This window comes from Arvicanthis niloticus, chromosome 1 (genome assembly GCF_011762505.2).
Source record: "Arvicanthis niloticus isolate mArvNil1 chromosome 1, mArvNil1.pat.X, whole genome shotgun sequence".
NCBI lineage: Eukaryota > Metazoa > Chordata > Mammalia > Rodentia > Muridae > Arvicanthis > Arvicanthis niloticus.
The window spans coordinates 50,211,460-50,227,256 of NC_047658.1; the positions used below are offsets into that span (position 1 = coordinate 50,211,460).

The 15,797-nt window shown below is 49.9% G+C and overlaps 1 protein-coding gene across 6 annotated transcripts in view; it reads right to left on the minus strand.

Moving 5' to 3' along the window:
- The window catches only part of Ntrk3 (neurotrophic receptor tyrosine kinase 3), a 383,383-nt gene extending 381,501 nt beyond the window's left edge, over positions 1-1,882 (minus strand). For 5 of the 6 annotated variants that reach the window (XR_013111122.1, XR_013111119.1, XM_034522621.2 and 2 more), the window contains exon 1: positions 1,017-1,882. Coding sequence is in view for 4 of the 6 variants with exons in the window: in XM_034522621.2 (XP_034378512.1) it covers positions 1,017-1,264 (248 nt within the window). In the remaining 2 variants the exon portion in view is untranslated. The remainder of the gene's footprint in view (positions 1-1,016) is intronic. The other variant, XM_076936090.1, reaches the window with a different exon arrangement.
- Positions 1,883-15,797: the final 13,915 nt, after the last annotated feature.

Sequence of the window (15,797 nt, forward strand, 5' to 3'; positions counted from 1 at the left end):
TCACTTCTTCACAGGCCTCTGGCCCCATCCCTACCAAAGAAACACAACAACAAGAAACGAGCAGGCCACGACAGCAGGTCCCACTCAGACGGGGCAAACCAGCCAAACGCCACGCAGAGTTCATTTTTTGAGGGAAAAAAAAAAAAAAAAAAAAAAAAACGGAACCGCAGAATTGTGGAAGAAATCCCCTTCCCCAAACCCAGGTCCTCTACTCTCTTCTCCCTCGAGCAGCCTGACTGAGAATTATCCTGGGCAGTTATGGAAGCCCGAGTCAGGAAAGGGTCTGAAGGCGCCCAGATGCAGATGAGGGTGGGAAAGGGGGGGGGTGTCTCGGAAATGCCCAAAATGGGGTTGGAGAAGGCGGCGGGTGGCGGGGTGGTGGGGGGAAGGAAAAGCAAAGAGGTAGGCGTCCATGACGGCCTGAACACGTCCGAAGTCTCCTCGGGAGAAGCCAGCTTCCAACTTGTTTACTTATTGGCACGTTTTGCTGTCTCCAAAAGGAAACAGTTTAAAAAAAAAATCTCGATTGGTTCTCAAGCAGTCCCTATCTGTCACCTTCCCTCCTCAGCTAAACGTTGCCTCTGCCGCCGCTATCTGCCACCGCCTGTCAGGAAACCGGGCCGCCTCTACTTTATTCCACTTGAGCGTGGCCAAACTGTTGCTATTTAGTGGGGGGCAAAGAACCCAATTCGCACCCTTGAAACCAGCCGACAGAGGGTGGGGGGCGGGGACAGGAGCTGGGCCCCGGGTGCACTCCGCCCGGAAGGGTCCTCTCCAGGGAGAGGTACCCACCAGCATCATCGGATCAGTCTGGCTAGGGCTGGAGTCACCTGAAACACGCAGCCCTACAGCATCTCCCGAGCCAGGGCGAGCCTGATGCGCACCCGGCGGGCTGCGAACAGAGGCGAGCTGGGGAGCGCAGGGCCGGTCCCCGGGCCGCGGGCGGGCAAGAGGGAGACGCGGAGCTAGGGCGGGGGTTGGGGGGGGCCGGGCTGGGCAGCGGCCGCCTGACTTACATGGAAGTGATATTCCTTGAGATGTCCGTGATGTTGATGCTGGCGTTCCCATTGCTGTTCCCTGAATCCTGCCCTTCCAGGAGGGGGAAGAGGTTCCCATCGTCCGGCCGCCGGCAATTGATCTCAGTCTTGCTGCAGACACAATTTGCTGGGCAAGCCAGCACGGAGCCCACATAGTCCAGCCAGACGCTTCCCAGCAAGAAAAACCGCCAGAAACTACACTTGGCTGGGCAAAGAGAGACATCCATCTCCGATCGCTGCTTCTAAAAAAGAGGAGGAGGAGGAGAGGAGAGGGGGGTGGGGTGGGGGGAGTGGGGAGAGCAGGGGGGGAAGGAAACAAAGACAGCGAGGGAGGGGGAAGGGGGAGGGGGCCTCTGCCTTTGAAACGCCGAACGATCAGATGCAAAATCCTTCAGCGTCGGAAACCATCGCGGCCGCCACCGCCGCCGGGTTAGGAGCCGCGGGGAGCGCCTAGTGGCGCGGTCTGCCGGGCATGGTGGCCGGCTCGGCGCTCGCCGGCTTGCGGGGTCCAGGAGCTCTGGAAACGAGGCGCGCTCTCCGACTCCGAGACTTTGCAGGGTTTGCAACAACAGACGGTGAGAAGGCAAAAATAATAATAAAAAAAGAAAAAAGATGGTGCTAAAGTCACCAAGTCCCACCTCCTGGGCAGAATTAAAACGGACACACCTGCAAAACACACTCTCACACACTCACACGCGCGGAGCTGGAGGAAGGAGGAGAAGGAAGATGCAGTCAGAGCTGCAGCAGCCGCCGCGAATGGCTCGCTACGCGCCTGCAGAAATGTACAAGTGCTCCGAGCCTTACGAAACGCACGGGTTATCGGAGCGTCTTCCTCGGCTCCCTCCCTCCCTCCTCCCCTCCCTCCTCCCCTCCCTCCTCGCGGCCTCCGCCCCCCGCCCGGGCAGGGAGAGGCAGGAGAGTGGAATCTCCCCCTCCTTCCCCTCCCCACACCCCTCTCTCTCTCCCCGCCCGTCCTCTCCCTCCTGCTTCCCCACCCACCCACCCACTCGCCGGCTCTCGGCTCTCGCCGGTACCGCCACCCGCAGCCGCGCCGCTGCCCGCCCGCTCCACGCCTAGCGGCCCCGCGCCCGCTCGCTGCAGCCGAGGGGAAACCAAGATGGAAAGGAAAAGTTGCAGTTGGGATTCCGGGGGTCAGCGTTGGGGAGGGAGAGTTGGCAAGCTGGCTGAGCGACACGAAAGGCGTTCTCCCTTCCACTTTTTGGCCCTCGTGCTGCCCGGTTTTGCTGCAATCTCCTCCGCGGGAGGAAGCGAAATGAGCGTGGCCGAGGTGACCCGGGGTGCTCCCCAGCTTGGGTGAGGGGCTCGGTCTCGCGGACAGTGACGGGGAACAGGAGCGCACAGGAACCCAAGCGAGGCAGCCAGGGACGCCGGCCGCAGACGTGCAGACCTAGATCTGAATGACACTCATTTGGGTAATCAAGAGTCCAGGGAGCTGGGCTCGGCTTGGGAGGGGACTGCGGGGCATGGCACACTGAGTGCCCTCGAGCCCATTGCTCCTTCTTGGCGGTGCGTTTTGGGTTCCACCTTGGGCAATAAGGGAGCAGAGAAGGAGAGAAGGAGTGAAGGAGCGCCTGCAGGACTGCACTGGAGAACCGAGGTGGCCTAGGGCGAGCGATGCAAGCGAAAGAAACGGGCCAGAAAATTGAGATGCGAAGGGCATTTTTTGGCAAGCACCACACGGGCACCGTCGGAGGCGAGCTTCTTGGGCTCAGCCCTCCGGTGCGCCGAGCTGGCAGCCTGGTGAGGGGGCGGGCGGACTGCTCTCTCCGGATGATTTGGGGGACACAGAGCCTCCTATTTCCCTCCCCCACAAACACCCCTTCCTGGTAGGGGCTCAAAACAGGTGCAGCCTTCAGGCAAGTTTAGACCCGGTCGGGAGAGAAGTATATCCCCACTTTTTGCCTTGATAGGATTGTTTTAAAAATAAAACGCAAATGTAAATATGCCAAATGCGAGCTATTTCCTGAGAAAGCCCGAGATTTTGCTATGGGAAAGGAGAAGAAAGGGTTAGGGGAGTCCGAGCAGGCAGACACACTACAGCATTCACACTCAGAAGAAAGCAGCGCTCTCCTCCGCGAGCTTGGGTGAGGGCAGACAAGGAAGCAAAATACATTGAATTCAACAGCATCCAGGATCTGAAAGGATTCTCCCCCGCCCCCCTGTGGTTTCCAATGCAGGTCATGCAACTTGCAGGCAAGATGGGGGAAGGGGTACTGCGGTGCCACCAGCCTGCCCCTAGTGCCACCGACAGACAGACCCGATGTCTTGCCGTAACACTTTTTGCTGGGGGTAAACTTGGATGAAAAGAGGAAAAGAAAAGAACATGCCTATAAAAGGCAGCTTCCCCGACTTCTCATTACATTCTGCCTTCCTTTTGCCCCAGTGAGACTTTTACACCCTGTCGCCATGATGGCCGTGTCCCCAGAATGGCATTTTGCCCTCCCGCCAGCAGGAGGGGACAGAGTGGAGACAGCCTTAGACTCTCAAACCAGATCCTACTGGCCGCAGGCCAGTCCCTGGTGTCCTTGTCCACTGGGATCTCCCTGACACTTCAAATGCCATTCTGAGTGACTTTGGGGTTCTCTGAAAGGCAGGGGAACTAAGGTGTAGCCAATACACTGAAACTTGGCCTCTCCTGGGAGATAGCAGCAGAGAAATAGGAAGCATTTCTCAGACTACCCCAAGGGGAGACAGAATAGTTGACTGGCCAAGTGGAATTAACAGAGCTCCAACTGGGAGAAAAACAGTTGTATCTTAAAGGGTGCCCCGCCCATTTTTTTAAAGACAAGGACAATTTTTAATACTTTCTGCAAAGAAAGGATGCTATCCCGTAAGTCAGGCTTAAAAGCAAAAAACTTTGGAAACCTCTTCAGAGAGTGAAAATTCAGGCTGTGAAGCAGGGGACTCTGGACAAGAGGTCTTTCATTCTTGACCGAGGGTGGGATGAGAGTAAGGTGCTAGAGTTTTGCAGGAACTCCGACTCCCCACCCCCAGGAAGTAAGACTTAAAAATGAAGAAGGCTCTTTTTTTTTTTTTTTTTTTTTTTTTTTTTTTTTTTTTTTTGCAAGTGGAAAGAGCAGAGTTCTACTTATGACCATGGACAAATGGATTTAAACTCTGGGCCTCAGCTTTCAAACCGATGAAATGACCACATAAAACCAGATCTTTGCTCTCCTCTAACTGGTGGCACCCACAGTCCCTGCAGGCTTGTCATAGATAATACAACTCCTTGGCCACATCAGAGACTTTCCAAACCAAACATTGTAAGAAGTTCTCCCAGGTGATTGACAGGCATGGGGGGGGGGCAGCTTCAGAGCCCCTACAGCTTGAATTATCTCTGGTTCTCCACGAGCCTTGGGTGAAGGGACATTAGAAAGGAACAGGGGTTCCATGTAGGTTCACAGAAGCATCCAGTTAGAATAAACGAAACTGAGTGTCTTGGGTGCCTGCAAAAAAAAAAAAAAAAAAAAAAAAAAAAAAAAAAAAAAAAAAAAAAAAAAAAAACAGAACATTGGGCTGGCAAGATGGCTGTCATCAATAAAGTATTGATCAAACAATTGTGAGGATTCAGCACCCATTTTTTTTAAAAAAAAAAAAAATGGATTTAGCAGTGTGCACTGCTGGGGGTAGAGATAAGAAGGCCCCTGGCACTAGCTGGCCAGCAAGATTCAGTGAGAGACCCTGTCTCAAAAAATAAGGCAGGGACTAATCAAGGAAAACAGCAGACATCAACTTCTGGACTCCACATACACCCACATACATGTGCATAAACACAGACAGACAGACAGCAGATCTTTAAACTTTCACTGTCAATGCAGCTCTTACAGACCACAGAAAACCAGCCAAAGTAAGCCAGAATTGGGTAAGGGACTGGACAGAGTCCCTGGAGTAGATGCCCTCCTCTCGGTCAACAGGTACCCAGGGCATCTGAGGCATCTTGTCATCTTGCTAAGAATGTCCTGGCTGACAAGAAAGAAGGACTCGTCATATCATCCTGAATTCCCAGTATGTGGCCTCTGTGTCCTGGACATATGACTCATCTCAGCATCCAGACAATCAGGATAATCTGTCCCCATCTTCTCTGCTGCCAGATGGAGTTTCCTAAATGAGAAAGCTCGAGAGTGCACACCAACCCTCCAATCCCCCGCTGACCAAGAAGAGACAAGAAGGAACAATGTTTGTTTGTTTCCCTGTACAAAACATTCAAGCTCTAGAAGGCTTTCACAGCAAGGCAGATGCAAGGGCTTAAAGAAGATTCTAAGGGCCTCTCAAGGTTCCAAGGAAGTCTCCAACCATGTAGGTCTGATAGGGCTGCCTAACAGGGCACAAAGGTTCTGCTCCCCATGTATCTATACAAATTAAATACATGTCTCTTTCTTAAAGGAACCTGCTCCAGATGTATGAATGTCCATACCTTCTGAGGAAGGATTCAAAGCATCTCTAAGTCCCTGTACCTAGGAAGAGAGTAGAGATTCAGGAAGCAAAAGACATGGCATGCTGACCCCAGCAACCAGTGCTTTCTAGGACTCGCCCCCACAAACACACACATTGGTCACCCTTTTCACCTTGCCACATCCTGTTTTCCAATGGACCCACACTTCTGAGCCAGTGGCCATATTTCTGGGATGTAGGCCAGACCCTAAGTATTATGAATCCACCCACTACGTCTTACTCCTACGAGATCAGTCTGAACCGGGAAGCTATGCTGCACAGCTTTCTAGCCTGGGCAGATTTAGGACCCAGTTTCTCAGTGGGAGCTGGGAATGGAGGAGTGGTCCCTAGTGGTAATTTAATTGAACACCTGAGGAGATGGTGGGAGGCCTGGGCTCCCATGAACTTGCTAATCTGAAGAGCTGTGTGGAAGAGACAGACCTCATCTTGTGCTAGAGGAAGAGGGCTACTCAAGGTGCCTGTGCAAGAGATCTAGTTGGAGACTAAGAACATGCAATGCTATTCATAAACTGGCTGGGTGTTCCCAGGCCACCCCTATTTGGCCAAGAAGAGAATTTTCGCCAAATCTAGATGCCGAAAATCAATCTGTGAAGGTAGACAAGTTGAGCATCAAAGTAACCCCCACAAAGCAGGAAAATTTAGGCACAGGACACCACAGTTTGGAGTCCCAGCTCAAGTCCCAAGATCTTAGACAAACACCTACTGGGAGATTGGAGCTCTCTGTTATGAGGTGGGGTCTGTCCTTGTCTCTTGCTCCTGTCAGTTGAAGAAGATTCCTTGATAGATTTCTTGGTCCTCCTGCTGACATCTGGGTAAGCCTGCACCCGGTTTTACCTACCCTGAAGGCCAGACCCACAGCCCATGTTGGGTGAAACAGACCTCCTACATCACCCAGAGCCACTCAACTTGGTACAGAGATTTTCTCAGCAGAATACTCCTGTTTCCAGGCCACCCTGCTTGAACATCCTCAGGGACAGGAAGTTCGATGTTACCCAAAGCCTCCCACCTTGTTTTAAGCTTCCGTATTCCTTAGATAGTCTTCAGTTTGAAATGATGAAGCCAGCCTCTCTAAAACGTCCATTTCAGGGCTGATGCTGAACCCACCATCTTTTCTACAAGGCACAGGGCTGCCCGCCTCCCTCCTACCTCGTATCTGAGCAGAATACCTCAGTTATTTCCCTGTACTTCAGAAATCACAGCTTTCTAGGTCTTCCCCACTCTGAATGTGGCAATGCATTCAAGTCTTCAATGGCTTTAAATCCCACAGGCTTCAAGTGATCCAACTCTGGGGACTCAAGAAGTAGAAAGCTATAAAGAGACTAAATATAGCATCATGACACTGAGAGTTGAACTTACTGTCTACAAGTCTCTGTGACATAGGCTCTATGCCTCAATTTCCACTTCCCTAGCTGTCTTTAACTCACCAGGTGTAGTAAGGTGCTTTGAACAATGCCTGCCCTCCAGTAAGCATACTGTGTTGGCTTTTGCATTCTCCTTTTGAGAGTTTCTAAGGGATTTACTGTCCCAGTCAGGATGTTTCAGCAGCTGTTACCCATTGATGGTGGAACCCATTGCCTTCCCAAAGCTCACCTTGATTACAATTGCAGAGAAGTTTCTGCCAAGCCTGTGAGCACCACTGCCAGTGTTATGGGATTCTGGCAACACCCATGATGCCCTGAAACTATCCCTAAACCCCAGAATTGTGTGCTACCAGAGGGCATCTGACAAGTCCTGAGAAAGTAGGCACAGTACGCAGGGCTGCATCTTCCCCTGAACAATGAATACTTGATACTGGTCCCATGCCAGTTGTCATCTGTTGTTGTCATTTGAATAGGGTGGTGGCATTGGTCTCTATTATAGAAGACAAGCCTTGTCGAGTCACTCTAAGCTGTGAACAGTTTGGTGAGACTGAGAATTCAAGGCAGCAGAGTGAGGAGGGGCTGTACGTGAGAGTAGCTGCCACCAGCCAGTGTGCCACAGTAGACCTAGGTCCTGTCTCAGCAGGTAAGGAAATGCCTACTGTGGACAGCAACAAACAGATGATGCTGGTGGGCGGGGCCTTCAGGAAAGAAGTCGCTCCCACTCTGTGTTCTGTTTCTTAGGTAAAATCAAAAGCCAAAGGAGCAAGCTTCCCAGAAGAGTCTATGACAGCTAGATGACAGGAGCTAGTGGGAATAAAGAGGCCTGGGGACTACACCCAGCGTCCAGGATCACCCACACCCACTGTCTACTGCAGACACTCAGCTCTCCTAGGGGCATCCAGCCATTTCCCTCTCCACTAATCCAATCCAAGGGCATCCAGAGATATAGTAATCTCCCTTCAGAAAAGAGAACCAAAATTGCCAGGGGAGGGAGCGTCTAGGAGCCTTCCTGATCCCCAAAGGAACATTCCTTCTACTCCAGGCTTTAAAATGTAAGTTTCCTGGAGTTCATGATCTTGCCAACGTCTCTGTGCTGACTGACCAACCTCCTCAAAGCAGTGCGGAGGACAGACTAAGGGTCTTTTCAGGGGAAGGTCAGGGAGAGTTATTCTACACACCTGCTGTCCTCTGTCTCCCCCACACACATGCCAGGGTTTTGTGTCTATGTCCTCAGGGACCAGGAAGGTACCAGCAGGTCAAGGAGGGACAAGACCTGTGGCTGTCTGTGTCTTCTCAGCGTCTACCTTGCTGTTATCTCCAAAACTGACAACACACATTTGGGAAAGGGTGATGGAACGGAAGCCTGAAAGCCCGTATAGGTCTTCGTGATAAGTTAGGAACTGCAGACTTGAGTGTCTTAAGCTCACTTCTGCCCCCATCCTAGAAAGACGGATGTCACCATGATTAGGAAACCATCAAGGGGCTTCTAGAAACAGAAAGCTCAGTGGCTCTGTTCTCAGAGTCAGAAAAAGGTTGGAAAGAGTAGGTTCCAGAACAATGCCCTTGGTGCACTTTCTGCCTGATTTTGAGCCACAGCCCAGGGCCAGCATCCCTACCACAGGCTTCCGTCCTGCAAACAGTTAAAGCTGTCTTTTGAACCGTGCATCCCAGTTCAGCCCTCCTCAACTCCTGGAGTCCCCACTATATCCTGCTATGCTTCTCTGCCAAGCCTGCCCACCCCTGCCCAGCTCCCAGGCTCCTGATCTCCCATCACCACCTCCCACAATTGACCTTCTCAGCACCTGCTCCCCACTGAGAAGTCTGTATCACACCTTCCCCCTGACCTGGCCCTGAGCCTTTGGCTCAGACTGTGTAGAACATTGGCTTTCGAGCCCAGTTCTATACTCATCCTCTCATTTAGCATTGAGAACATATCGGGCCTTGTCACCTTGAACATGCAACTTTGTTCCTCTGATCTGACACTTCCTTCTCTGTCACTTGGGGGACTAATGATCACAGGGATCAATAGGGTGACACATGAACATAGTCTGAGAATACACAGCACCCTCCCACTAATTATGACAGCCACTAATCCCAGCTTACAGGACATTCCATTAACATGTTGGTCCTTAGCCACTATCCAGGCTTTACTTACCAGATAATTCCTTGGGCATGGAAAGTCATGGGAAAAGCCTCCATTCATAGCAGGCATCACCCCCTCTTTCTTCTGAGGAGAACTAAAGTGTGTGGTTCAGTCCTAGGCAAATTCAGTTCAAACTCTCATTCCCGAAGGTGCTAGCCGATGACCCAGACACCTCCCCACCTAATGGGTGTGCCCATAGCCCTGTCTCACAGACTTCCTAGCAATGTAGTTTAGAAGCTGCATAACAAAGGGTGCATATTCAGCCCAACTCAGAATCTAACCTATCAAAACCCTCTCTTCCCCTTCTTTCTATGATTCTCTGTGGCCTCCATATCAGGGTATTCCCAAACCATGCCCTTCCTCCTCACTGCAAGCCATCCTGGCTTCTGCCTCTACAAGCAGAATAAGAATCCAAGCACTCTGAGGACTGAGGAGATGATGCCCAAGGTCTCCAGGCTCAGAGAAAAAGAGACCAGATATTTGCCAACAGAACTGGGACTCAAAACTAGAAATACACCAAATCTGCTCTAATTTTCTCGCAGCTCTGACAATTACTAGGAGCAGCGTACACACATTTAAGTAGCTATCATGAGCAAATGGTGAAAAAAAATTAGCTTTATTTGCTGAGACACCAGTGTGGGAATTAGGGGAAGCATCATGTTGGGAGGAGGGGGCAGTTACAGCCTTGCTCGCCTTTGGAACTAAGAGACAGCTCCCTCCCACAGACTTTCTGCTGCGTCCTCCGCCCCCTCCCCAGCCTACAGCACCAGCTGCACTGCCTGGGAACCAGGGAACAAAAAGCCCAGCCCAGGGAGTTCAGGGATGGAGGTTGGGAAGAGAGCGAAGGTTGTGGAAGGTGTGGACCCGCCCTGCTGAGCTCTGGCTGCAGCCTGGTCGGTTCCCAGGATTGCTGGTGAATGTGCAGTTTGAGACAGAGGTCATAGATACCCAACTTGGAAACACACACTGCAGGCACCATGGGTTCATCTAGCCAATAAAAGCCAAGCGACACCCCAAAGCTGGGGACACTGCATGATACTTCCTTCCAGGTCTCAAGTACAAGAATCCCTCTCAGGGCTCAAGAAAGACAGGCCAGAGGTATTTTTCCAAACTGTCCCTGTCTCTCTTTGACAGAAGCCACCTTCCCCCTGCACAGCGTCTGCACAGGGAGGCCCAAGTCCAAACAGCCCTGCCCACAGGGACTTAGTGACTTGCGTGAAGACTTCATAGTTTTCCCAGGGCTGTGTTTTATGTAGCGGGATCATCCATAGGCTGTGCCATAAAGCAAGTCATCCCTATGATCCCGAGATGAAGACAGGCAGGATGACAGTGACAATGAATAAGGTGACAATTATGACCACAAAGCAGTGGCTGACTTCTGCGCACAACACTTCCTATACTCCTTACGTGCACGACATACTCAAATCTGCACAACTGTTCTTGCTTTATGGATGAGAAAGCAGATTCAGAGGCTCGGTCACTGGTCTGGGGTCCCACAGCTGGAGTACTATCAGAGGAGTCTTCAACCTATGACAGCAAAACCACTTCCTACATTCAGCTGCCCCCTAGTGAGGTGGGAAGGAAAAGGGATGCTGCCTTGCTTTTCAGGGGGAGCTGTCTCTTTGTATCTATCACTAGAGGCAAGAAAAGGCAGGAGGGGAGACCTGGCTATGGTCTCTAGATAAAGCCAAGGCTAGTGTAGGCTTAAGCCAGGAACACAAGTTAGCCAGTCCAAAGCTTTTCTATGGATGGGTCTTCCCTAGTCCCCATCCATAGAAAAACCTTTTCCAGGATTTCATCAGGCCAGCTTGCTCCCAGCAAAGGGCAAGGATTGTTAAAGAAGCCCTGGCACAGTAGCCACATCGAATATCCTGCTCAAGCATCTGTAATAAACAAATCAATAATGAGGAGAGGAGGTACATTAGCCTTTGAACAGGTTCCAGAGAGTTTATTTTTGATCTTACTCGAGGTGAACAAGTGTGTACGTGAAGCCCGGGGGAGGCTATGGGCAGTGACAGAGAGACGGAGAATATAGGGGTGGGACAGGGTGAAATCGGCACCTGTGGGCCCACTGCAGCTTGTGCTCAGAGTGTCGGGAGCCTCCAACCATGGGACAGTCTGCAAATGTGGAGCAGGGCAGGGGAACATGGGAAAGCAGATATGGAGGAGGCTGGATACAAGGGCAGGGGCACCCACAAGGGGCTAGGTGAGCATCCGTTGGTGTGGGTCAGGGAGGAAGAAGCAGACAGATGCAGGGTGTATACGAGATATGCAGGCTGAGGGCAATACCTGGTATTGGCGGTGTGACACTCTTCAGTCAGCTTGTCTGGATTTGGAGCCTCTAGACAACATACCTCTGGGCATGTCCGTAGGAGCTTTTCTAGAAAAGTCTAATGGAAGAGAAAAGACCCACCCTGACTCTCCGCACCACCAAGCCATAGGCTGGGAACCCGGAATGAATATGAATAAAAACAGGAAGAAGCCTAGCAGAGTACCAGAGTTCTTTTTGCCACTTTGTAACTATGGACATAGTGTGACCAGCCACCTCACATACCCACTGCTATGTCAGAGACATATATATGTGTGTGTGTGTGTGTGTGTGTGTGTGTGTGTGTGTGTGTGTGTGTGTGTATTATACATATATATTATGTAATATATATTACATATATTATATATAAAGAATAATATAATTATTAATAATTAATAACATTATTGATATTGTATTAATAATTATATAATTACTATGCTAACATCATCAATATTATTATATATTCTATATTTGCAATACTGTAGGCAATATCTCCTCAAACCATGAACCGAACTAAAGCATTAGTCTCTTCTTTACATTGCTTTTGTCAAGCATTTTATCACAGCAGAAAGCAAATTACCCAGTCCAAGGGGCAAAAGAAGCACTCAGGAAAGGCTGTTAGGGTTGGGAGACTTCATTTCCCTGTGCCAGACTGAATTAGAAGCCGTGATTTTAACCTGTTAACCAATACAAGGACTGCAGAATAGAACATTTTTAATATCAATCCCACTTCCTTGACACCTACTCCTCTCGTTCCCCCCACCCCACCCTCCCAGGAAAACAGTCCATTTTCCTCTCAACAACAAAGCACTGGCTGTTCCCAGTCCTGAGACTCCAAGAAGAGCCAAGACAGTATTAAACCTTTCTAAGAGGTCAGTTTATTTATAAGCCCCGCCTGCTTATACACATATCAAAAACAATGGGAATGATAATATTACAGATCGAATAATTATACAACAGTAACATTTAAAAGGCCTTGGAAATTAACCAAACCCCATGGCTTTCAGACTCTTCCAACCAGAAGCCTCCAAGGGCTGAAGAGGACATAGAGCTTAGAAAGAGATTGCGGTGGGCATGAAATGTCTTTAAAGACTTAGATTTTCTCTTTTAGATTCATAAGGTTTCTTTTTTTCCACACTATAATATAATCACTTATGTTTTGACTTAACTTAATGTTTTTGAAACATCTCCACAAGGCAAAACAGAATCCCCTGAAAGCTATAAGCCATGTTTCGGATCCTTGCACCTTTGAAGAACTCTGGGGACCTGCCACAAACCCCTCCAATTCTCTGACCAATTTCAAAGAATGTTTAGTGCAGACATCTCCTTCTTCAACCCTGCCATTTTATAGGTAAGTGATCAGGCCCAAAATGACTTAATGATGTCCCAAAGGCTACCTTGAGAGGACCAGAGCCAAAGATGTCTCTACTCCAGTATCCTTCTCCAACCTATTAAAAAAGAGAAGTAATAGACTCTGGCTAGAATCTTCAGAACCTCATGTCCCAGAGCCTCCCAGTCTGTCCTAGACCACATATCTCCCTCCTCAAATGGAAAGACGCCTTTTAAGCACAACCTTATTCCATGACAGATTTTTATGACCTCATCTCTTTAAGTATCTCTTTCCAAGGAACACAAAATTCTCTAACACGACCTCATTCAGGCCTTGCAAGAATTTCCCTGGAATCCAGCAGAGTACAGCACTTTTGACTGTTGATTGAATTTCTGTTTATGCTGCTTCTCTTCTAAATGGACCTGCAGGTATGACTTTATCCACTGCACATCGGGGAATGATATAGGGGGTGGGGCTCTCTTGGGGCCAGGTGGTAAACTGAGCAGTAAAGTAGACAAGGTCTCTGGTCATATTGTTCTGTCTGAAGGATGCTGGGTTTATCCCACCTGGCCACTCTGGATTGGACCACTCCTGTCACACAGATGCCTTCACTAACTTGCCTGAACTGTGAGAAAGTGGGTCTGGGCTGAACTGGGCAGGGCTGACCTGGCCTGGCCTAGGCTAGGCTGATCTGGGTTTGAGCTGGGACCTGGGTTGGATAGGCAAAGGTTCAGGGTGTGTCTTGCTGAGCTCAGGAGCTTGAAAGGCTTCTAAAAATACCAAGCACGGTTTTTTTGCAGGGGGTGGGGTGGCTGATTCAGCTGACCTTTCCTAAGGATGGCCAATTTGCTGACTCCGTGTTGAGGACCAATGGGCGGAAAAGCCTCCAGTTTCCCTTCAGTTGACTATGGGGCTGAACAGAAGCAGATCTGAAATATTCTTTCAGTTGCAGAATCCCTCCTCTCCGAAGGATCCAGTGAGGATGAAAAGAGAATCTGGTTACAGTCCAGGCAACTACCAAAGGCCAGGCAAGAACTCAGACTGGTTGGCTAGGAGTGTAGCTCAGTGGTACAGTGCTTGCCTGACATGCATGATGAGTCCCTGGGTTCAAGCACCTGCACCATACAAATCAGATGTGGTAATACATTATTATAATCCCAGCACTCAGGAGATAGAGGCAGAAGGATCAAACCTCAATATTATCCTTGACTACATGGTAAGTTCAAGGCCAACTACATGAGATCCAGTCTCGAAATTCAAACTATTCTGCCTGTCATGGTCTAAGAGACCAGAAAGCCAGCACCTTTAGCATGGTAGGGAGAGACTTTCTATCACTGGGAAGAGCCAAGGGATTGGTAGCCTTCTTCATTTATGTATTGGTTTCTTTCATTAATTTCTTCACCTTCTAGGCTCCTCATCCTGTGCCAGCCACTTCATGTTCAGACCCTGGTAACTAAGTCTGCTCTCATATGAGTGTTATTTTTCTTACTTGTGACATGATCAGCATTAGTTGGAAGTGCTAACACATGCCAGTAAACCTCTTGGAGCTAGAGGTTAACCTGGGCGACCTCGTGAGTTCCAGGTGACTGACCTAAGCCAAAGTATAAGAACCTGTCTATAATAAATTAAGTGACCAGGACTAAGCTGGGAGGTTTTGAAAGCTCCTCCCTTCTGAGACACACATGTTTGCCAGGCAATGGCTGCAACGTAGCAGCTACCTCGCCTATATCCAGGGAGCCTTCATTCCCAGACGACTTTCTTACTGCTAGCTTTGTTTCTGGCACCCTGTAAGTCCATGGAAAGAAGACAAGGAGCAGCCACCCTTGTTGAGGTCCATTTGCCTTGGGATCCTAGCAGATGACCCATTGCATGCAGCCCCACCCTGGAAGCCTACCACCATAGGGAGAAAATCCTGGGATCCATATGTCTGCCAGTCTCTAGTTTCAGACCCATGGTTAGGTGAACCAGGGAGGACAGGAATGACTACACATAAGTACCATAGCAAACGCTGGTCCTTTCACAAAACAGTCCACCGTCTACCCTGGCTTTATGGAGCCTGTCTTCTGTAAACAGGCATGATGCCTGGCTGGGGCTGAGGACAGAAATGAGTGCTGATGTTTCCTGATGTGTGCCCTTGTTATCCTGGGAGGGAGACACAGAAGCAATATGAAAGGCTAGTAGCATCCAAAGAGGCCCAGCAAGGAGCACCATGCCACTAAGCTGCCCACCACTCTCTAGCAGATGCTCCTGGCCTCCTCAAAAGTCCCAGAGACACTCATCTCACCCACAACTTAGACAGGGAGAAAATACGGACAGCTCAGAATGAGGACAGCTCAGCCCTACGTGCTGGTGAGGACAGAGCACTGAGACACTCCATTTTCCTTGTATCAAGCTCTCTATTGTCACCTTTTTTTTCCTAGATGAAGAACAAGATGCCCAGAGAGGTTAAGCTGCTTGCTTGAGCTTACACAGCAAGAAGTATCTGTCAGATCTCAGAGCCCCACCTCTAAAACGGCCTGGAAGCAGTGGGACCCAACAGAGGCCAGGGCAGAGAGAAGGACCTCTGTTATCAGATCTAAAAAGCTGGTGGAGGGATGGGGAGATGGTCCAGGAGGAAAAGTGTTTGCCATGCAAAATGGGGCCACAGTCTGACCCCAAGAACACATCTTAAAAAGGCTAGACATGTCGATACATGCTTGTAATCTCAGCTATGGAAAGGTAGAGACAGATTGGGGTGGGGGGTGCTGATTATCTGGGCTGCCAAACTAGCTCCAGGCTAATGGGAAATTTGGCCTTAAACAAACAAACAAACAAACAAACGGAATGGCTCCTGAGGAGAAACACCCAAAGTCACCCTTTGATGTACACACAAATGTACACTTACACACACACACACACACACACACACACACACACACACGCCTGCATACACATAGACAGACAGAGAGAGACAGAGACAGAGTGAGACAGAGAGAGAGAGGGAGAGGGAGGGAGGGAAGGAGGAAGGAAGGGAGGGGAAGGGAAAGAGAATGAGAAAGAAACAAACAATGATGGGTGTTGCAAGGAGAATGGGGAGAGACAGGCAGGGACAAGCATGCAGGGAGAACAGTACAATTGAGGGCTAGGGGATACAGGAGGAGCTGGG